General features: G+C 39.0%; 1 protein-coding gene across 3 annotated transcripts in view; it reads right to left on the bottom strand.

The window, feature by feature from the left end:
* tnn (tenascin N) overlaps positions 1-24232 on the bottom strand; it is a 72155-nt gene that overhangs the window by 23121 nt on the left and 24802 nt on the right. For all 3 annotated transcript variants that reach the window (XM_088085453.1, XM_042497247.2, XM_088085454.1), the window contains 7 exons: positions 15846-16043; positions 15226-15426; positions 14340-14714; positions 7645-7778; positions 7403-7532; positions 5270-5452; positions 3982-4071 (listed from right to left, as the gene is read on the bottom strand). In XM_088085453.1, coding sequence (XP_087941579.1) covers positions 3982-4071; positions 5270-5452; positions 7403-7532; positions 7645-7778; positions 14340-14714; positions 15226-15426; positions 15846-16043 — 1311 coding nt within the window. The remainder of the gene's footprint in view (positions 1-3981; positions 4072-5269; positions 5453-7402; positions 7533-7644; positions 7779-14339; positions 14715-15225; positions 15427-15845; positions 16044-24232) is intronic.

Here is a 24232-nt window from a genome sequence, read left to right as displayed (position 1 = left end):
GCACTTAGCAGCATAAGCAAGTTGGTGTGGTGCTTGGTCCATTTTCAAGCAGGAAAAAATGGCGGCCTACTCACAAACATTCACAAATTACAGCTAAACTGTACACTAAAATGTGTTCGCAAAAACATTTGAGAAAAGAAACAGGCAATGCAGTAACATAATATGATTTATATTTGATCTGTGCTGCCTAGTTAACAGAGACAAATGGACAAAATATCAACCAATCACTGGAGTGAAATGTGTGGCATGTGACTTTTCAAATCTGGACCTGTGACACTCTGCTGTCAGTCACCGTATCCAACCCGCCCCATAGTAGACGGATAGATAGATCATGGCCAGGTCGACTGAAAATCAGTGTGAAAAGAAGAGGGACCGCAGACAATGAAACATGAACTCGCACGTTCATCTGGTTCCCTGGCCACATTAACTGTACTCGTACTAATTTCACACCCCATTAGAGCAACAGAGTTCCTTCAGTTTTTTTAAATTAAGCCTCCATTCATGCTATCAATCACAAGAAATCAATATCAATGCATTCTTACTTCTCAAAAGAATAAATATCAGCTTCTATCTAATTTCTAATTGTGTTAACATGTTCAAAATTAGACGTTATGCACACACAAGGAAAAGCCCAGCCTCAGCACAGCCCCAAACCAATCATAACTGTAACTGATGCAAAAAAACCAAACAAAAAAACCTTTGAGTTGGTGCTGTGTTACAGTAAGTATGTATGTATTTATCTGTAACTGAGAGCACAAATAGCAGATCCTCCTCCAAATGCCTCACACAGAGAACAGCATCTTTCCTCTACCTGAGCCTTCGTACAGACACATGCATGTGCACTAGGGCTGGGTATTAAAAAAATATATCAGTACCAAAACCAGGAGTGACAGCAATAGCAATGGACGACCTTATTTGATACATTCAGTTGTGTAAAAAGGCCACCATACCCCACAGGCGTCTTGACCTGTGTGCACAAAGTATCAAATGCAGTTATGTTTGACTGAAGGAGTTTTTAAACTGCATGGCATTGGCATATTTCGGTCGATAACTTAAAGGTATTAAGTACCGACAGCCAGCCCTAAAGTGCTCACATACATGAGCCAGCCACTAGAGCTGTCTCTCACCAATATCAGACAAAGAGGGGTTAGAGTTCTCGTTATTATCTCTATAAAATGTCTCTTCTCACATTTTCACTTGTCATTTTTCTGGCGTCAATGGCACAGAACTGTCTCGCAAAACGCTGATGGACAAGTTTGAACAGACAAGGTACTCCCACTGGGCCATAAGAGGTGCTATAGTGTGTCCAGATAACATAAAGAGTAAACATTCAACTCCTCTGCTAAAGCCAAGTCCATCTGCTTTTGGTTACATGGGCCTTGGTGGTGACTTTATTGAATCTGAATCAGCAGTAGCAGCCGTGGTATGTTGAGTTTATACGCCTTATAATCTTTTGGCAGGTCAGTGACTGTGAAATGTCTGCAGGGATCCATTTGACTCTGGTGTTTTCCTCAATGTTAGCTGTCATTGAATCATTTTACGCTGGAATTGATGGCAGATAAAGGATACCATACAGCCACCCACAGAATCTCACACACACACACACACACACACACACACACACACACACACACACACACAGAGTGTAGATGCTGTAAGATGAGCATAAGAGAGAGGATGATTTACAGAGGCACACTGGATGCACATATGGAAGTCAAGCCATACATAACAAATATATTGTGCCATTCAATAACCACATACTGAATACAGTTCACAAGGCCAAGGACATAGTACCAGGTTCAGCACCATCCATAGTGTTGTAAATGAAAACAGGTTTTCAAGTTTGGGGCTACTTCATCTGAACGAACAACATTAATAAATTCCCACACTGGCTAATTATGAGCTTATTTAGTTTTTCAAGGTTTTTTTTTCCCAGGTGGCATATCAAAAGAGACTGAAATACCCTTTTCCATTTAAATCACTGGGTTTATGTGTTAGAAAACTCATTAAAGATAGGCGATAGACTGCTTTCCCATTGTCAGTAGAGCAGCTTAGATGAATACGCCTTTCTGTTTTTTTTCCAGGTACATCAACGTTACAAAAGGGCCAGAAAAAAAGGTTAGTCAACAATAGAGCAGCATGGAGGTCAGTGATAATGTTACAGTGGTTAATGCTTTGTAATATATTTTACTTATTCAGTCTCTCTCTTAAACTTGGTGCTGACTTAATTTTGACTGATGTTTGAGCTGTGAGCAAAAAGACGGACAGTATTTTGTGGCGGCCAATCATAGCCTTTCCTGGTAATAGCTCAGTTTCGTACCATGAAGGCAACTACATAGTAATGCATTACACATTGCTACATATACTCAAATTGTCTCTTTGTGACCCATTCATCTTTTATATACTGCCTTGATCTTGCTCTTGATTTCCCTAAATACATCTTTCTATCTCACCGTATCCCTTTTGTCCCTTTCGATTCCTGCTCATTTTCCCCTCATCTCTTGATGTAACCACAGCACTTACTGTCTCCTTTTTTTATTGCTGTTGCTTTTTACATTTCCTCCTTATGCTCCTTTTTATCTCTCATTGCGTATAACCACACCGGCCCGATGCAAACAGCATGTTCGCACAGATAATAGGTGAGTGTGGTTTCTGCTGCACCATGCCAGACATCATGAAACCAGCACATCCTAGCTGGCAAGCAGAGCTGAGGACTATCCTCCTCAATCACCTCTAAGCCTTTCTCGTGCAACACCTAAAATGAAGGATTGTAGCTACTGGAGTGAAGACAAGCCAGTGTCTGTCTGGTGTAGATTAGCACATTCTCACACACACACACACACACACACACACACACACACACACGCAATTACTAGAGGAATAGGTGGCCCACTCACACACAGAAAGATTAGCAGTTGCAGGGGCCCTTGAGCACCTGACTGTCTGCAAAAGATGAGAGGTGAGTCTTGAAAATACCTAGCTAACACTGATGACTAAAAACCATTAAATTGGCTGCCTTGGGGTCTAAAAAAACGAAGAGCCATCAACCTGGAGAATGTTTTTGAAATAAGTAAGCGCTGAGGGTGGTTGAGAGCTTAGGTGAAGCAGGAAAGAAAAGAAGGGATATGAAAGACATGAAAGTAGAAAATAACAAAGCATAAATGAGCAGAATAATGGGAGAAACTGAAGACCTGTCATGCCATTGTGGGCCATTCGTCTGTCACTTAAATTATAACTTTAAAGTAACTGAATGCCATGACCTGCTGTGTAAGTGAAACTGCTAAATAAATTCCTCCTCACAACCTAAAATCAAACGTTGGACCAACAAAACACCACACCACTAAATTCAACATTACCAGATGGACTGTGTAAATCACGAACCTTCTCACCTAAACCATCATGGAGCATCTTGTAGTCGTTACACCATCCGTATAAAGTTTCCTCTTGGTGAACAGGCTGACCACAGCCATTACGACCTGTCCAGATTATTAGGCTGTAAATTCCAGCGCTCCGTCATTAACCAATAACCGTGCTCCTTGCTGGCTGTATTTATTATGCTATTATCATTGGCTGTGTGCTGAAGGTAATACCAAGTTGTATCATACCACATGTCAGTATTGTGAATGACAGATTATGTGTTTTTCCTATTAGGTTCCAACCACTGCTGAATTACTGGTGGCTTGACAGGAGCTAAGAGCTGTCTTTGACGCTGCACCCAACTCAAATCTAAGTGGAATATGGATGTCCTCGCTGTGTCTTTAATGTGTTTCACTTCCACAAGTGGCCAATCTATCATTTGAAGTGTCATCCAATTCAGACACAGTCGGTGGTAGCACAAATGCACGTCTCTGCAATTTCCGTCCAGCGGCACTCCATGTGGGGAAAATTGGACCCATTTTGTGCTTACTGATAATATACAGAATTTGCAGCAAGTAACACATCCCTTGAGTGGATCATGGACATTGATGTGTTGACACTGACCTGTGACACCGGTGACAGAGGAAGGTTTTCCCTCAGTGGTTCCTTTGATGGCCTGTACTGAGATCTGGTACTCTGTTCCTGGAAACAGACCTGCAAAAAAACCCCAAAAAACACAAGTTTGAATCTCTGTAATTTCTGTTAGACCACATGTTTGTTTTTCTGACTTTCTTTTTCTTTTGCAAAATACAGGATAGTTTCATCTTGTCAGGCCTAAAAATCCATCAACTGCGCTATCTGAGAAGGAAATTTTCTTTTTGGTTAACCTCATCATAACTCATATCCAAACTAAAGCAATAATCTATGATGGAGCTTCTCAAGTAGACATTGCTTCATTTTAATAGTTAACAAGACAAAAACACAGAAAACCACTGAGATGCAGTATTACCTGAATGTTATTGTTGGTATTAAAATGTTTTGTGCATATTGTGATATAATGATATGTAATATAAATATATGAGAAAATATTGCACTTTTTACATTTGCATTACATGCTTTAATGATGTATAATTCTGTATTATTCAAGAGAGATGTATTTACATTTATGTGCTGTATGTGTGTGTGTGAGTGTGCATGGTTATTGTATGTGATTTTAAGTACGTAATGATTTTAAAATATAGCACTATTCAAAACAAAATTACTTCACAATAAAAGCATTTTCCACAATATGCAGGTTGGATAGTAACAAACACTATAGCAAGCATCACCAACTCGTGGACCGCGGTCCAGATCCGGACCCAAATGTCGTTCTATCTGGACCCGTGGCCAAGTTGTAATAAAATATAAGAATAAGAACAATAATGTCTATAGTGTAGCGCTGGGCAATTAATCGAAAAATAAATGAAACCGACATTCGTTCTGAATGTCAGTTTCATTTATTTCACACCTGTCAGCGTAAATCTGGTGTTTTCTAACTATGTGGACGCAGATGGGCAGAAAACCATACTGTGGACAAGAGTTTTCAAAACACTTCCAAAGTTTGGGAAAATATGAGAAACCACACATAATAAAAAAGATCCTAATAGTTCCTCGTCACAATCGTGCATCAGCATATTGCGCCCATTCACAAGGAAGTATAACTGACTCTTTTGAATTGGATGATACTGAGAAGAAAGCTAATTACAAAGACAGCAAATGTACAAATGTCTCCTTTCATTTTAAGGCGAGTTTGTGCAACATCCAGCAATAGAGACTTTACAATAAGTGCGCAACAGTTCAGTCAGGGACTTAAGGGGTTTTATGTGTCTTTATGTCTTCTGTTCAAACTCGATCTGTCTGTTACAACACTTACCGACAATAGTGTGTTTGGTGCGTGCCTCTTGGCTCCTCCGTATGCTCAGCTCCTCCTCCTGTCCTGCCGGGTCAGTGTGTGTGAGCCTGAAGTGATCCACTTCAGATGGCGGGTTCTCCCACTCCACCTGGATAGAGTCTTTTGTCTGGCCAAGAACTCTGATGCCATCTATGGTGGACACATCTGGGAAGGATACAAGTGTTGGACAGCAAGGTGGAACTGGGAGTACAGACGTGACCCTTTAACTGGAAAGCCTGCTTTAAAGCCTCTTTAATCATAAGCATCTGCCCTGCTCTCCTCCCATGTCCTTGAGCCACATGATGAATCCCTTCCACCCTGAAATGTTACCTTCATTTCTGGGGAAGAGGCCATACAGGAATTTCCTTTTTGGCAATCAAAAGAATATCATAACCAAATTTGACATCAGAAAGTATTTTGCCCTATTAAAATAAATAAATCACACCATGTCCTACCACATACTGTGGATAGCATCTTTACTTAAATGTGAGGAAAACTGCACACTGAAGTTGCACATATTTAAAACAAATACCAGCACTGAATGACTGTCAGTTATTATTATTATGTTTGGGTACATTGTGAATGGTGTAGAATAATTATGTGAGTACTGCTTTTATTACACAATTTAAAAATACTCCTCATTTAACAGAATTCTTCTTATTAGAAAGCAATGTAACTGTATAGACAGCATTAACAATACATTTGTAGTTGTTTGCCATGTCACTACATTAAAGTCAAAGACATCAAAAATGTCCACATATTGATATTTTTATGCACATATTTAAGCACAAGTTAAGGTTGGTTTAACCTATCTCTATGATTGACATGACTCAGAGGTAGTACATTTGCCAAAGATTAGAAGCAAAGGCTTTTTCACACATATACCTTTTGATAAATACATGAATGTAACTATGTGAACAGATCGGTACTGTTTAGGATATTATCATAGCCAGGAGGGAAGTCAGAATAGGCACCATACGGTGAAAAAAGACAGAATGAAACCATCACACAAAACAAACAGTACCAAATGAAAAGGGTTAGATTTTTTATGCCAGCTATTGAGTTTTTCCAAGAGAAAAAGAAAAACATTCACTTAAACCCTCCTTTGAAGTAGATCATCGTTTGAAGTTGAAAACTATGTAACCAGTCTGCCTCATGCTGTGTGCTCCTCGCACAACCATTAGCCAGATGATGGCATGTTTTCCCATGCCCATATGGGGATGCCATGCTCTGTGAGGTTTTCCATGGCTAACCAGGCTAACCACACATTAGAGTCAAACTCAATCTCTCCCTCTGTCTGTCTGTCTCGCTCACGCCCGCCGTTCCTGCCTAGTAATCTCTTTCTCTTGACATCTGTCTCTGCCACATCTGTGAGCAAGTCCGATTTCCATTAAACACATCCGTGGTACCATTTCCTTTTAATTACCTTTAAATTTAATGGGTAACAAACCGGCGCTTAATGAAACACTTAGTAATAACAGGCTTCAGCTTGTTCATTACTTTCTGGCATAGTATTTCCCTATAAGACATTTACGTTAGATTTAAATACAGGAAAAAACTCCTCATTTTAACTGTAACTGCAAGTAATTTAGCATATGTGGAACAGACTGTTCATTTATGCACGACTATATACCTTAATCATGTGACCACCCACATCAAGAAATGTTACTGTTGAAATCAGCAAATATCAAATCAATGTTACAATTGTCAAACTTGTGTATCCTCTTGCCGTGTACTTGCCTCTTTCCTAAATCTAGATTCCTAATCTGCAACACCTCCTTTCTCTAAACATTTAAGAGCTCAAGGTTTAAGTGTTTTCATGCCTCATCATGCACACAGTTATGTTTGACCTCACATGTGACCCTTTAATCCTGAGTAAATCTATCTAAATCCCCATGATCTGCAGGCCATACCTGGCCTTCCTGCCTCAGGAGTCTTTAATGGGTCACATCTGCCTTTGGTACACCACTGACACAATTTAAAGGCAACATGATGCACCCAGCCCTGCACCAGTAATGGATCGTACTCTGCGTCATGCTCGTTAAGTCGAAAAATGAACATATTTTGAGGTCTTATTATTGTTTTTACATCCTGCTCACAGCAGTCTGTGCTCACCTGTGGTAGCTTCAATCGTGTCTGCTTCACTTTGGATTTCTTTGATGACTGCGTACACCTTGACAATGTAGGTGACCCCTGGAGTGAGTCCTGTGATGAGGTAGGAGTTCTTTGTGTTGGGAACCCGGACCTAGGATACAGAGAGTTCAGACAAAGGTTAAAATATTAATAAAATCTGATTCCATGGTACTTTCTTCATTTGACATTCCTAGAAAATGATCAGAAAGAAACATAAAACCTACTTGCTCCAAGGCTCTCTCATCATCTTTGGGATGATATGTCAAAATGTAATACTCTGCTCCAGGAACTGACTTCCACTCAACCAGGAGGGAGACGTCGGTCAGCTGGACCAACCGCAGACCCTGAGGGCCGAAAACTGACAGAGAGGGTGACGCAGACACAGACAGAGAAAGAGACAAAGAGAGCGAAAGTTAAACAGAAGTTGTAGCACATTTTAATTAAATGTTTTATCACTCAGATTGTTTCCTCTGCGGTCATTTTCTTTATGTCTTTCATTCTCATTTAATACTTTTACCTACGGGCCCTGAAAATACTTTGTCTCTGTAACACTTTACTTTAAGTCCCAAATTTGACATGTATAGTGAAAATATAAATGTAAGAAAGGGTCCTAATGCAGTGGTAAGCACATATGAGGAAATTTTCAGGATTAATTACTTAACAGTGTTTGTCTATGATGCTAACCTCTCCTATGAGGACTATTTCCCTCAATGTATTTTACTGTATTGTCATTCATTATTTATTTTTTATTTATTTACTAGCTTCCACTTCTGGTGTCCACAGAGGGAGTTAAAGTTGTTGTTAGATCTGTTTGCATTTAAATTAAAATTATTATAAAACCTTCATTATACGTTTCTATACTCATTACTAATGATAAATAGGTGGACTTAATTAAAGTGCTGCCATTTTTTATTGCTTATTACAATGAGCGATGCTGTTCTGTCATAGTTAGAACTATTTTGGTTATCTCACATTAGAGATCTGTATTTTTTTGTTTTCTCTGTGTTCTTCACTCTGGTTTGTAGTCAGATGGTCTCAGGAGAAAAAAGATGATTCAGCATCTCTGCACCAAGGTTTTAGCTACAGTTGAGTTAAAAGGTGATGATAAGGGTTATGTGATTACGTTACCAGCACTGTCAAACAAATGTGAATAAAGCTTTTCTTTAACAATGAATATTTATGTTTAGATATAGTCACAGAATATTTAAGATTTCAAACCACAATTTAAGAGGCTTTAAGGAAGACCCTATGTCAGTGTTTCTGCATATTTTCTTTGTACTACAATATTGCTGAGCATTTTCTAAATAGTTCCATATACATGTATTTTTGAAAAATATTTTTCTTTAGTAATTTAATCTAAATCCAGTGGAGACAATGAAGGAAATACATAATTGATACACACTGAATAAATAATCTTAGAATTTCTTTTTGTTTCTTCTTTTCAAAGTTGTTTTTTTTTTTTTTTTTTACCAAAACGTGAGATGGAAATAGGTAAAAAAAACAACTTTTCAGTGGTTTTACAGGGCCAATGGGCTTCATTGGAGGTAATGGAAAAATTATGGCAGGGGGCAAATCACAAGGTATATAACTTTGGTGGTGTACAATAACAACACAGCAGCCAAAAGACAGAAGACAGCAAGTCAGCAGTGTTGGGGCAAGAGGCTTTCCGCAAACAAGAAGAACTTTCTGTGGGTACCATAGAGCAAAATAAATGGTAGATGGTGGTACATTTCGAGAAGTACGCACAAACGTAAGCATATTTCAAGGGGAAGATTGTGAGCTGGGTGGTGAAGGAGGCTGCCATAACTTTGGCAGGGAAGGAATTCACATCAGGTTCAGATGCCGTTCCACAAGGCAAAGTCAGGAAGCTTAATGTTTTTTCTCAAATGTAGCAATCCTTTTCCATCCAGTAGCAGTTAATATCCCCCTGTTGCTACTCTAGGCTTGACTATCAACAATCTTTACCCTCGAATAACATCTCAGAACAGCTGGGGTGAATAAATTAACATATTAAGATTGGAAAAAGTGGAATCTAATAGTGATTTGTGTCTTCTCTGAGGAAAATATGACTGAAATGAAATGTTTGGACTTCTTAAAAAGGCTATAAATCTGCAGCACATGAACACTGAGGAAGTATCAGTGTTAATGTTGTTAAGAACAAATGAAATGGGAATCAAATGGGAGTCAACTTTTTTTTGTTCCTCTGAGTCCTATCTCTTTCCCATGTGTTCATAAATATTTTATATTAGACATATTAATCAAGTCTCCGAGACAATTCACTTATTGTACACATAAAACAAGAAAAGTGGCTGAATATGGTTTTGAGTTGAGGACAAAAGTCAATGGGTACATTATGTTGAACATAATCTCAGACATTTTTCAGACAGTCAAAAAAGAAACATTAAATCCATGGCATCTGCACTGTGTTAATATAGCTCTAAGGAAGTTACAATATTCACTTTTAAAAATCCCACTGCCTTTATTAAGAGGTTATCTTATTAGATGTGGTTGCTAAACTTTCCTTTTTTTTTACTCTAATCTGATGGATAGACAAAAGTTCAGGCTACAAAAATATTTTCATTGTTAAAGCACCACTGATTCTTTGTACCACATGGCATCTGCTTTTGATAGTGGAGATAAAAAAATAATATTGAAACTATACTAACACTGATGGTGAGGAATGAAACCGCACCATGCTGGATGTACAGTATATCTAAAGCCATATTTCAAGGGTCATATCATCACTGAGGGAGCAGATTGACATCCATCATCCAAGGTGCTGACATGGAAAGTAGCCACATAAAACAAAGAAATGTCTCTTCTTCTCCCGGTGCTTATTGCCACGACTATTACTAACACCTAAAAGCAACACTATGTATTTTTTTTTCTTACCTCCCACTTTCCCTTCCTCCCTGACTTTTCTTCTGACACGGTGCCACTATTGATGTTGGACTCCATTCAACAGCACCTACACACGAAGCTGCAGCTCTGTCTCTATGCTCTGCCTCTGCAGAGCCAAACACAGCTTGAAGAAACTAAATCACCATCAAGGGTTTGACATAGCTGACCTGCTACTGTGAAGACTGTGGTTCAAGACCTGAAATTGGTTGTGGAGCTTCTTTTGGTGGATTCATGCGTAGCAAATGTTAAAAAATCTCTGCTTTAAAGTATGTGCTCTGCACTCTAGGTTAAATGTAGAGGAAGAAATGCCATGGACAAGTATAGCCAAAGGTTGCTCTATATAGAATATTATTTTAGAGCATTTTCTGCCCGCCAAGAGACGACACTTTAAAAAAGCTAAAATCTGTGCCGTTCACCTGCAGCTGAATCTTCAAGATATCCTAAGAAATAACTGTCAGAGTGTGAACTCAGTGTATTAAACTGTTCATGCCTGGCTGCTGCTGCTCACCTTTCTGCCTGCCTGGCCTTAAATTGCCATAAAATGCAATTTTCTACTCTGCTTCTGAGGCGGTACAGTAATAGTGGTTTAGCGAGCAGTGCATTTAACAGGAAAGGTGATGATTCTTCGAGGGGGTCAAAGCCAAATGGAGCCCCAAAACACTGATGGGTGTTCTTACATTCCCGTGGTATTACAGTATGTGACCTGATGTCATATGTCATCCAGAAGCGATAGCTGTCAGTGGTCATGGGGTCAGCCCACAGAAAAGGCCCCATCAGCTGCTCTATCTGAAATAACTATCTGAGAGATGCTTTGAATTCCCCAGAAGTAGGCCACAATGGCTACCATAATAACTGCCGTCCCTTTAGGTTCAGTCAGAGACACTTATGTCAAAAAACTGACCATCTATTGCAAATCGTTTGGGTCAAAATTTGGCAGAAAAGACTCCTTTTTGTAGGAGCTCTCAGAGTCAGCTAGTTATAACTGTATCTTTTAAAAAGTCAACAGTATTATTAAAGCCTAAAAACACAAGATAGAGTAGAGTTGGTGAAGAAAGCAGAAGCAAGTGTTATTGGTAGAGCATTTAATTCAAAGTCTTTTTTCTATCTGACAAACTGCCTGCTCAACGCAGATTTTTTATTGAACTTTTTAACTCTCCTTGGTCTTTATTACTTGTAAAGACCACTGAACAGAACATTTGGGTTAAACAGTGTAGTCCAAAAAAGGGCGTCTCTTCATAGAAGGAATTATCTTGCTGATTATGTCACATCATCTCAGGAGAGACCCCCAGAATAAGTTTCATCAAATCATACCAAGATTTTAAGCTGATTTTTTCCCCCTTCTTTTACTTGTTATTGTGCTGCACCTCTAAGATTTGGCACATATGGCTCATCAAAAATAAGGTGTAAAAGTAGGTAGGCTATGGTGTTATTTCTATGTGTCAGATACATTTAATAGTCATTTTAATAAGGTATTCAGCATACAAAAGGAGGTTCACAGTGCTGCTGTTAACCTCCTTTTCAGGTTGTGTGCAGGTTGTCAACATTCATTAGACAACCATTCATAACTGTAGATGCTGCAGTTACTAGAATTATAGTTATTTATTATTATAGTTACTTGCAAGTATTTCAAAGTAAGTCAACCTGGATTCAATAAGGGATTTGACAGGATAAATACATTAGGTGGAAATAATAAATGAATGATGTCTGAAATGCAATTATGCGCTTTGGCTTCAGGGTCCTGGTATTGTGCATACTGGCTCACTGCCACGTTATCAGAGCTAACTGAGACACCTGAACACAACTAAACGACCATTAATGTTTGTAGTAACATTTGTACTTTTTCAACAGTGAAAGGTCATAATGTCAGCTGTAAAAGATGGTCAATGAGCTGCAGCATAATTCCAACAGATGATAACAGATAAGGTGCAAGCATAAGTGGATAGCTGTAAGTCTTATGAATTAATTCAGTTACATCCTAAAAGTTTTAACTGAATGATACAGGAATTAAATTTATATGAAGGTGAACTGGGCTTGAGGGGCAAGTGTTATATTTTTAATGATTCCAGAGCTCCTTGCTAACATCTGTGTTTGCCATGTGATGGCTGTTAACATTCACAGCTTAATGTCAGCAGAGCCATAGAGGTGACTAAATAAAAAGGCGAAATGTGAATCTTGATTCTCACAAGAAACGCAGATCAAACTTAATGCAAGCCTGGGTCATAATATATTATTATGCTGTCCTGCAGATACATAATTCAATCATAAAAAGATTATAGAGTGATGCTGGAGAATGCATACTCATACACACCAAAAATGTTGGTGTTAGCTAAGATAAGAACAAAATTAAATGTCTGCAGGGATAAAACAGACTGGAAAATATGCTGATGTTTTTACTTTCAGATATCCTAACCAAAATTTCCAACATGGTCATCAAAGTCAATAACAATACAAATTTCAACTAGGCTTGGGCTGTATCAAGGGATTACCTATACCAGGGTATTTAGAAATCCTGATGGTAGGTTTTTTACCGTAAGAAATAGATGCTCCTCTGTCTATTAAACTCGTATGAAGATGCTGTATTGAGGCAATACAATTTCGTGCACAGCATGCACCACTAGAGTCTTTACTGATTGAACAGGCATCTTACTTGAGAAATGTTGAAGTATCAGAGTCCACTATGGTGTGTCATCAGGTCCTCCAGCAAGAAAGGCGCTTACTTACTGCTACAACGACAGCAACGCATGTAGATGCAGCAGCCTGTAGCTCCTCAAATCCTTGCTACTTTTTAGCTATATTTTTCTATTTTTTCAACTCCATGGCCCCTTTTGCTGAAGCAAGACTTTTCTAAAAAAAGAGAAGCACTTATCATCAGTGGGAAGAGTTGTGTGGAGTTTAGAGTTAATGCAGCAGACCATGAGAGGATCCCCATTAATGACATACGCCAAGCGGCCAGTCAGACCAAAGGGGAAAATGAAACCGAAAGCACCAGACAAAGAGAGAAGGGAGAACCGGCATCAGGGCGAGGCTGGACCGGCTTGTATGGGGGGCTGCTCCTCTACCAAGCCTTCTTCTGGCTAATGCCCGGTCGCAAGAGAATAAAGTGGATGAGATGTGACTGAGACTCGCTTAGCAACAGGAAATCAAGAGACTGCTCTGCGCACATCTTCACAGAGACATGGTTAACCCCTTAAATCCTGGAGCAAGCTATTCTACTGGATAGATGGAGCCATAAGAACACAAGACTCTGATGCTTATTCAAAAAATGCGCTGCAGGAATTGAATGATGTAACCAGCAGCAAATTTCCCAAATAACCAGATGGAATTAGCTGCTGGTTTTAATCAACTCAGATGTAGCAGGATCAAGGACAAATTAAATTTTGTTTTTTAAACTTTAGTTAATAAATCTACCTTCTTCTTCCTTCTACTTTCTATCTATTTATTATTTTATGGGCCAAAAGCATTCAAATCTCTCAAGACTTGTCAAAGAAGGCCAATTGCATTAACTGCCACATACAGTACAGAGCGCCCCAGGGACGAGATTTTAATGTGGGCCAATATGGAAGTTGGCATCAACCTGGTTCCCTCTTCAAAAAGCCTATCGGATTTTTCCATTGGATTATGGATCATGGCAGAAAAGAAGCTATGTGGTAAACAACCACTGATGACATTTGGTTCAGCAAGATAACCTCCACAGATGAACACCACTTTCAGGAGTTTTGAAGCCTTAATGCAATCACCATAATATTACCACCACTACAATGCTGTAAAGCTGTGTTTGGCGCAGTTTGGCTACATGACATTCTGTAGTCTCATTTAGCCACTTGTTAGCAACCGTCTTCTTCAGTTCATGAGTGGAGTATTGACTGACATATTTTATGTCTTAGAACAAAACCTTTACGTAAACCATCAAGATTTTACTACCTTTGAATGGATTGCGCTTTGAAGTGCGGTGCTAAAGCTCATGCACACAATAGATACAAATCAACAGAGTTCTTGTTTTGAGCATTGAATAACTTACCTAATGAACAGTCTTTGCCATAAAAGCCTTCTTCACAGATGCACTGACCGTCCACACACTGGCCATTACCGACGCAGTCATTGGGGCACTTCTGGATGCTGCAGTCATCGCCAGTGAAGTGCGCGAAACACACGCATTTTCCATCAATGCATTGGCCCTTGTCGTTGCAGTTGTCTGGACACATGAGCTGGCTGCAGTCATCACCCGTGTAGCCCTGATGGCACACACACTTCCCATCCACACACCGGCCATTGTCATTGCATTCGTCAGGGCAGGAGGAGACGGAGCAGTCAGGGCCCTCCCAGCCAGGGTTACAGAGGCAGCCGCAGGTGTCCTGTTGGTAAGCACCATGGCCACTGCAGCTTGTGTCCAATCCTGGAGAGGGAGAGAGGGGTGAAAGGGCTTAATTACTTTTAAATAGTTAGGTTTCAGTTTCAGGGTGCCAGGGGGAGAAGGATCTAGAGCACCAAAGGAGCTAGAACCGCCACTGATTTTAACGCCTATCTCTTTAAGCCCCCTGAAAAAAAGCACAATCTGCTCTGATCGGTGAGTATCTCAGAGTCTTGTGCTCTCCGCATTTTTGCAACATTATTGCAGTCAGTTATTGCTTATTTTCTGTATATTTACTATTTTCTGTGTGCATTTGTTTGTGGATTGAGCGTATTAATACTTTCACACTATTTATATGCATTCCCTATTTCATGTGTCCCCGCCATGTTAAAATGAAGCCACTATATAATAAGTAAATCATAAAAATCCAGTTTCGAGGCAAAGTGGAGCTACCTTCCTACTACAAAATCTTTTTTCCACTTGTTTATGTTATGAATTTTTGGTTCAGTTGTCAAAAGTAGGTTTCATTAAATTATCTTGTGTTTTATAAATTTACCTGCAGCCCCACGGCTCCCGCAACATCCCTGAGTACACTGAGTCTTAAGGTAGTTAACTTCTTCCTCCAGACCATTGACTCTGTACAGGAGTGACTTGAAGCTATCTGACTCCGCACAGTCACATGTTGGTGTCTGTAGCCTGATGTTGTGTCTGAAGATGATGTCATTATCGCCATTCGTAGTAGTCTCTGTCTGCAGGCCTACAGAATAGGACAAATATGCAAGTTTTTAATTTACTGCCATAGGCAGACAGATAGGCAAACACAAATATACAGTGGCCAATATCTATTATAATATTTATTACCAGATGAAAAATCTAAATAAGCATTACTTACTAGTGGAACATTTCGCAACGTAAGGTAAAATGCTGTAAAGGGTATGACCAGTACCACACCATAGTCATTTAAGATAGCTTAATAATCTTCACAATGACGTACATTAAAACAAACGTACTTCTCTGTTGAAACTGAAAAAATCCCACTCCTATCATCTTTATTACAAAAACAACTCCACTCTGGTTATTTATAGATTTCTATCCAATTTTCTGAGCTTTCTGCTTACTCATACATCACCTCCTAATGTAATTATTCTCACTCTCATTCGTATTTTTGTTTATGACCTGTTTCGTCCTGGGTTGACAGGCGCTCAAGTTTACAGCTGGAGCTCCCCGGGATGTCGATTTTATAGACGTGGCTGAAGGTGACTCCCTGCTCTGGGGCTGTGGGGTCTGGCTGGTTGGTGGCGGAGCTGAAGGGTGACACAATGCAGAGTAGGACCAGCAGGCACAGGGCCCTCCACAGGAGTCTCGTGGTCATGGCTAGGATGAACAAGATAAGAGCGGAAAATTGTTAATTTTTATGATCCCACACTATTTTACAGGGACAGGGGGGATTTTCAGAGCCGTCAGGAAACGTATGTGTGACTATAGAATGCAATAAAATATATGTTTCTAAAAAACAGCATTAAGGGAACCTAATTTTGATATGAAATTTTTTTAACAGCATATGTGCACAAGCAGAACAATCTCTGAAAGGTAATCCTTAAAAACTGTATATTCACAGAAAGTAGGGATTGGCTCCTTCCAGATTTTATGAATGCAATGTTTACATGGTATAGTAAAAAAACATCATAGTTTGTGGACTGAACAGCAGTTATTGCTCCAGGATAAAAAATTCTGGTAAAGAAGGTAAGCTCAGCTCGGCAAAGAACCTGCTTACCTCATATGCACATTTCCAAAAAAGTTGCATTACTCATTTTAATAAAGTTGTTTTTAATAGTCAATAGGAGGACCTGTCAAATGATTAATTTTTTTAATAGTGATTAATTGTAGAATTTCTATAGTTAATTGTGATTAATCACATTTTTTAATAGCATGTTTTCAATTCCATTATTTTGCATTTCAAAACAGTTTTGAAGTCCATATTAACAAGGTGAACCAATTCTTACCAGATTGCCTTGATTAGGAATCAAATGATAGCAAAAGCTGCATGGGACTCACATAAAGTGGACATGTCTGTTTTCTTTTCTTTTTTTTTCTTCTAAGAGTTTGGGGGGCTTTTATCGACTTCATTAGATAGGACAGACGTAGCATGAAAGGGGGAGAACATGCAACAAAGAGCCAAGGCCAGACTCAAGCCTGTTGCCCCTGCAGCGAGGACACAACCTCTGTACATGGGGCGCCTGCTCTACCAACTGAGCCACCAGGCGCCTCCACAGAGCCCATTTTTATTCAGATATCTTGGGGTGAGAGTTTATGGGGACCCCTGTGAAATGGGAAACCAGTCTCTTTACTGTAGATTTAAAACTCAGCCTGGTACAGCCTCTTAAAGACAGGAATGTGGGCCAGCCACTAACATGATTAAAAAAAATTTAACAGGTTAATTACGAACCCTAATTTCATCGTGATTAACGCATTAATGCTGACATCCCTAGTTTTTAACTTACACAATACAAATATCAATAAAACAAAACTAAATTCCTCACAGTTGCCTCAAAATCACTGAGATTCTCACACAGAGATTTTGTAGAGATTGGATCTTTGGCATGAACTTTGTGTAAAAGGCTACCGAAACTGTAGAAGTTTGTCGTCATGGCTGACTCGAACTGAGTCTGCGGGATGAGTAAGGGCCACATTTGTACTTTCCAGTCAGTGTTTAATAAAGAGTTGAGGACAGATATACTATCTGGACAATAAGTTACATTAAATTCAGTGGGGCACGCTGCTGTATATTTAATGTCAGGAAACCTGAACCATGATGTCAAAGCAGTGTGTGTGTGTGTGTGTGTGTGTGTGTGTGTGTGTGTGTGTGTGTGTGTGTGTGTGTGTGTGTGTGTGTACTGTTCCCTCTAGTACGGCAGCAGAAAGTGAGCAGTCATCACTTTACCAAAGATCCTTTCCTCTAAACCATAAATTGTGCTCAGTCAGGCATTTCCGAACTCGTCCTTGGTGATGATGTCATCGTGTCTAATGACAGTGATGTCATGTGAACTTAAAACCTTGTAGCAGCAAGCGGCTTCCCCAGGAAGCCAAATTACATGCTTTCAAAATAGTAGGCCTGTTTGATCCTCCAGCTGGTCCTTTTTTGGACTTTGGTCTGAATTTAACATTCTGGTGTAAAAGTTTGAATTGCGGCAGAAGAAACTTCTGATCTAACTGCTGAGCCTGTGTGGTCTATGGAAACACAAACCCTCTAATAGAGTGACTGAAAAGAAAAGCTCAGTAATAAAATGCTGTGGGCCCCGCTGTGATGCTTGACAGCTGGAAACAGCATACATGCTTAAATAAATACATTGGATTTGTTTGAAATCATACACGATTATTCAATGGAATATGCATGCTCTGCAAAACCCCAACGTTGTTACAATACTGCACACACTGTATATAACCACAGAAGACAGAAAGAGGAAAGAGAGGATGGGGAAGGCAACAACGGAGAAGTAAAGTGAGAAATCAGAAAATAAAACGTTTGCAGTGATCTCATTAATAGTTGGTCCTGGCTTGTTTTGGGGGTAAAAACAATTATCTGTAAAAACAGAAAAAAAAAGTTTGCAGGTAAAGAATGTAATCTGTGATTTTGAAAATACTCTTCATTTCCACTGTGCATAGTGCATCTCTGTTGATGACACATCCTTGATTACTAGCCCATATTTCACAATGGTGAATCGGGTCTGGTTTGTTAGATAGCACAAAGCCCCCAACAATCCTGAACAGAACCGATTCAAGAATCAGAGCCCATTTTGTGGAAAAGGGTGCATTGTTTGTGGTCTCCCCTATTGCCTTCCCTCTCTATATCCACAAAAAAAGTCTAAGCTTGTGTCACATAAAGACTAAAAGACTTATACTGACCAATTAAAAAACAAAAGCAGTATACTGTATCTGCCTCTGCAATAAAGACATCCTATACTTTCTAGTATTGGAATAAAATCTGACTTTTGTCATGTCTTTCCACCAATACATTTCTAAAAAAAAAAAAGGGTTCCATTCTATTCTACAAATTTTCAACTTTTTGTGATTCAGAGCAGTTTCATTATTGCTCTTGTTGTGGCGTAGGAGATATTCCTCTGAACTGACCAGTGTCTTTCATGGACACTGATTAGGGGCTGTTTGTCCCTTTTTTCATGTTTGTGGGTGTGTTGTTTTAGTTTTTGTAGTGTATTAATATTTTATTTTAGTTATATATTTTATAAATATTATATGTATTATTTTATATATTTTCGATATTTAAAAAAATATTTTTATCAGTGCTCTGATGACACATTATATATATACACATACACATAGTGTAGTATGATATTGTGATGGAAGATAAAATACATTTTTTAATTCTTTCTTATTGCAATAAAAAATGGTAACGTCAGGAACTATATAATTTGAATAAAACATTTGCATTTTTATTTTGTAAATGTAGTCTGCTGTTTGCTAACTAGGTGCAACTTTGAAGAGGATAAATCAACATTTGACTGTTGAGCATCAAAGACTTAAACAGATGGAAAAGTAAAAAATGTGCAGGGAGAGAGAAACGGATCCTAAAAAAATCCCACCGGACACTGTGAGTATTCACCAGAACATTAAAATGTCAACAAGTGGGTGTAAAACCTGCCAATCCTCAAATGATACTATTATCAGATTAACAGAGATTCAGAGTAAGTGAGATTACCTGATCTTTTGAGTATGTTAAGTTTTTTTTTTCAATAGCTAATGTGGAAAGCTACTTCACTTACTCAACTGGACACAATTTGTTTTTAGTAAAATAAACGTTGTCCTCCCTCTGATGATTTACGCAGGCTGTAACTCAAGTAGTTCTGTGAATTAAAAGTCTCCAGTCCTTTAAATAAGAGTGTTATTACCATGACCTGTATCTAACTTATCCAAACTCAATGCAGCTGACCCTGTTCAGTTATTTTAGCTGCCTATTTGCTTGCTGCTGGTCAAAAGTTTGAGGTTGGAGACTGGTGCCTGTGAAAGAAATCCAAACTATGACATCACTGCAAAAGTGCTTTTTTGACCCTATATGTGGTAACCAGAACTTTTGTGGGTGTTTAATCAATGTCCAAGTCTTTGGAGGGCAACGCAGAGATGAGGTAAAAAAGGCATCAAGAGAAAGAGATGGAGAGAGAAAAAAACAAAAGTAAGGGAAATAGAGATGAAAGAGAGATTAAGTGAGTGCCAGAGAGTGAATAGGTGATAGAGGGAGTGATGGAGAGAGTGTGTTTGAGTCGGTGACAGTTTAGCAGTTAGCCACATTATAGACAGTACAATAGCCACGTGGAATGGCTGGCGCACAGAGATGCTTAACAAGCATGTTTATAGCTCCCTGTCAAGGTTTTTATTGATGCTTGCCATTTTCAGGCCCTTTTCTTGTTTCTCTTGGAGCAGATAGCACTGTGACCTTCCAAGCATAGCAGAGGGCCACTACCAAGGGCTAAGAATGTCCTGGTGTGAGAAGGAAAGGCAGACGGAGGGATTAATGGAGAGAGGAAATGGGGAATAGAGAGGGAAGTGGGGCAGTCACATTGGAGAGTTACTGCCAGAGGGATGGATTGATGGATGAATGATGGACGATTGGGTAGAAAAGAAGTTGGATGGAGACATAATTCAATGCATGGGTGGATGGGTGGAGGGCTAATTGAATGGATAAATGTACAGATGCATAAATGAATAAATTAATGGACTAATGCATGAAAATACTGATTGATAAATGTGTAGATAGATGGATAAATGGATAGTTTAAAAAATGGATGAATGGTGGGACGGATATATGGATTAATAGATTAAGGGATGGACGGATTAATGGCTGATGGATGACTAATGAATGGATAGATTAAAGAAAGGGATGATGTAAGGATGGTATAAGGTAGGCTATATTCTCTCGTATAATATACTTTTTAGCTACTTGAAGATTTATAAAAGGAGTACTTTATCTCCGAAATGGCCGTTTGTACATCAATTACTCAACCTGTGTTATGATGAAATCATGAAGAAACTGTTTTTCTTGCATGTCTCTGGTGAATGAGGAATCCAAAAATGGAGCAAATTCTTGATGAATTGAAGTCCTAAGGGTCTGCATTTAACAACAACCAATCTATTATAAAAACATCAATATATAAGCTCTTACACAACTTGTGCAGTATAATCCAGATCTTATTTATCCATTTATGTTCAGTACTTAACAAACAGACCAGCCAATGGAGAACTGAGCTACAAGTGAAACTTACATTGTTCTGTGCAAAGCCATACTCCATTGTCAAAAATTGTATTGCGGAATATAGGAGCTGTTAATTAGTGTTATTACGTTATTTTGGTGTTTTAAAGTGTTAGTTCAGATACAGTAAAGTGACACAATAACACAAACCACCTACCGATCGAGGCAGTAGTAGATCAGCAGCTCTTTTGCTCAACAAAGACCCAAGAGTCTGGCATTGAAGAGAGCATGGATAAGTTATATGTTTAGAAAGGGCTGCCTCTTTGGGAAGTAATAAGCATCAAACTGATGGAATGAGACTTGGATTATACTGCACGAGCTGTCTGAGAGTTAGTGAATGGGTGTTATGATTTAGTTTTGAGGTTGTAACATAAAACTCGGCCATCTATGCATCAGAAAGACGCAAATGCTACATGCAACTGCTACATGACTGGAGAAAACAGGAGAAAAAGATTGTAGCATTCGCTTTTGCTCAAGATGTAGAAAACAAACAACAACCAGCCTGGAGCAAGTGAAACTCTGCTGGGTGACGAAAAATACGTCATGCGGTGCAGTTTCACCAGGAGGGAAGGCGGGATATCTAGTCACTGGTTAGATGGTAGGAGGTTTACCACATTTTATCTACACACACTACCCACACTGTTTTTACACAAAGCTGGTTGAAAATCTGTTTAGTATCCCTTTAAACCTGGACCCCTATTACTTTTACAATTTATTAAGAATTTTCTTCATTTTTGGATTCCTTGTTCACTGTGGAGGCATGAAAGAAAAATGTTTTTTCCACAAATTCAATGTAATACAGAGTGAGTAGTTGATATACAAATGGTCATTTGGGAGGGTATTCTTTTAAAGGATGATTGGGAAAGATGATGGTTGACAGTGAAATGACAGGAACGATTAGGTACCACTGAATGAAATGCTAGATGCAGCACTAATTGACTGTCCTGACACAAAGCAGGACAGAATTTTTTTCCCTTGATTATTGTGAAAACAGAGACATTTACTGGATATTCTCCAATGGACCAGCAACACAAAGATGCTGAACTCTGGTTCAGTCTAGTTTGACATGAGTGTACAGCACATTCATGATGTAAAAGCAGTTCACTGTCATTAGTCACCTTGAGTCAACATGCATTAGCAGAATTAAGTGGGAAAACAGAATCACTTCAGTCCAGTGGACGCTCTCACTCAGCACATGGCCCGACCAGATAGCATTTCAACCTGGCTTCCAAAGCCTCTCAAGTAAAATTCAACATGTCCATAAACACAGTTTAAAATTCCTTCCTGACAATAACATCTCTATGTCAAAGCAGAACTATGCCAATGGGCCTGTAAAATGTTAGTTGACTACCTGCGATGTGTGTTCACTCTTTTATATGGGAGAAAGAAGTGCGTGGGACTCTGCCTATATGTGTACAGTATGTGTGTGAAACTGTCATTTATAGCTTACAGAGGAGAGGGGGGATTGCCTCCACATGTAACAACTGCACCTTAATTACCCAGAGACAATACTGTCTGGATCCACAGACACCTTTCACTGAAGGCTTCTTGAAAAGCTGTAGGGATGTTTGTGTGTATTTCCTTAAAAAGCTTCGTATTCTCTCGGGGCTTTGGAAACAGTGAATACTATCAACAGTGGGTTAAGATAAACAGGGAAAGGGAGGGGAAGACCACAACTGAAACAAAGACAAACAGCTGTAGACTAAAACTTGTTTTAGGAATACAGAGAGAAGAAGAAGACTTGGTCAGTCTGTGCACATTTGCCCTATCCTCTCTAGAGAGCCATTAAGCCTCAGACAAAAGGCAGACTGTTTCAGCAGGTTTCAACTCAAGAAAAATCTCATTGGGCCAAACCAACAAGCCTCAGAAAGAGAAGAAAGGGGGGTTTAAAAAGCAGGGCTGCTAGGTCAAGCCTTTATGTGCGGTTGCAAATGTGTGGACGTTCCCCTCCCCTTCCTCTTTCCCTCCTTCACAGCAGCTTGCAGACAGAACAGGGAAACTGAAATGAATAAAATGAAGCTGAGAGCAATTATCGTCTGAGAGCAGAGCTCATATCTTCACGGTTCTGTCTGCCTCCCACTGCCTTACAGACCACAAGTAGCCCTTGATAAGGCCCTCACTTCATCACAGCCATAGAGGCTCCATTCCCCTTAGTGGAGCTGTCAGATGAAAACCTAACCAACTGAAAAGAAAGAAAAATAACACAACCCGAGCATTAATAAAAAACTAAGTTCTAGACAGAGATAAGTTTATGAAATAATAAAAATGTGTTAGGAATAGCTTTTCCATGCCAAAAGGCCATTTTCAATCAGCGAAAGTAAATGAAAAAACAACAACAAAAAAGAAAAGGAGTTGTGAGGTTTCCATGAAAGCAGTCACGTTATGCAATCTGAACACTTTTTCATAAGCCACCCACTCAGGGTTATGTGTCTCTCTCTTTCTCTCTCTCTCTCTCTCTTTCTCCCTCTGCCTCCCTCTCTCTATCATTTTGCATGGCTGACGGCCCACATCTGTAGCTCATTTTGCAGGGGCTTCTGTGTATTCCCTGAGCCAGCACAGTAGCATTAAAGGTAAATCTACTAGATCGACAGCCCTGTGAGAATATCTATCACCTCGGCTCATAGTTATTATAAATATTTATGTTATTATCATAGAGGAAAATTAGTGCTGGCAGCATTGTTGACAGACAATATGGGATTATCTACAGTACAAAGTGGAGCTGGATATACAAATCGTAAATAATAACACAAATTCTTTTTTGCGGGAATTAAAGGCTGTCGCAGCTGCTCCAGAGGGAAAATAATTTTGTCGATTTAAGCATCATTGTCTGAACAAGTCTGAAAGTTCAAATTTTCAGTACTTTTTAAAGTAGCCTTTGTATTTTTGCTACATGCACTGTAAAAATAATCTGTTTGTTTTAACATTAAAAAGTTGGTTTTGGGGCTGCCTTAAATTTTTAAGTTAATTTGAAAGGACAAGTTGAATCATTACAAAATTTCCTCAACTTGTCTTTTCAAATTTAGTCAGCTTAAAATTCTAGGGCAGCCTGGACACAAACTTTTTAAATTTAAAACAAACAGATTATTTTTACAGTGTGCTTTATTCAGCAGCATACTATGAAAACAGTGTCAGTGGTAAAGGAAGTATTCACATCATTTACTGAGTAAAAGTAGCAAGACCACTCTATGAAAATACTCCATTACAGGTGAAAGTGGATTCAAAATATAACTTGAGTAAAAGTACTCACAGTTTAATCTATAACAATGCATCAAAATTGTATTATTAAATAGTTTAATTTGTAAAA

The sequence above is a fragment of the Plectropomus leopardus genome, chromosome 12 (genome assembly GCF_026936395.1).
Source record: "Plectropomus leopardus strain MGB_pleo_1.0 chromosome 12, ASM2693639v1, whole genome shotgun sequence".
Taxonomy (NCBI): Eukaryota; Metazoa; Chordata; class Actinopteri; order Perciformes; family Serranidae; genus Plectropomus; species Plectropomus leopardus.
Note: the sequence above shows the minus strand (reverse complement) of the source record. Positions and strands in the feature narration are given on the sequence as shown.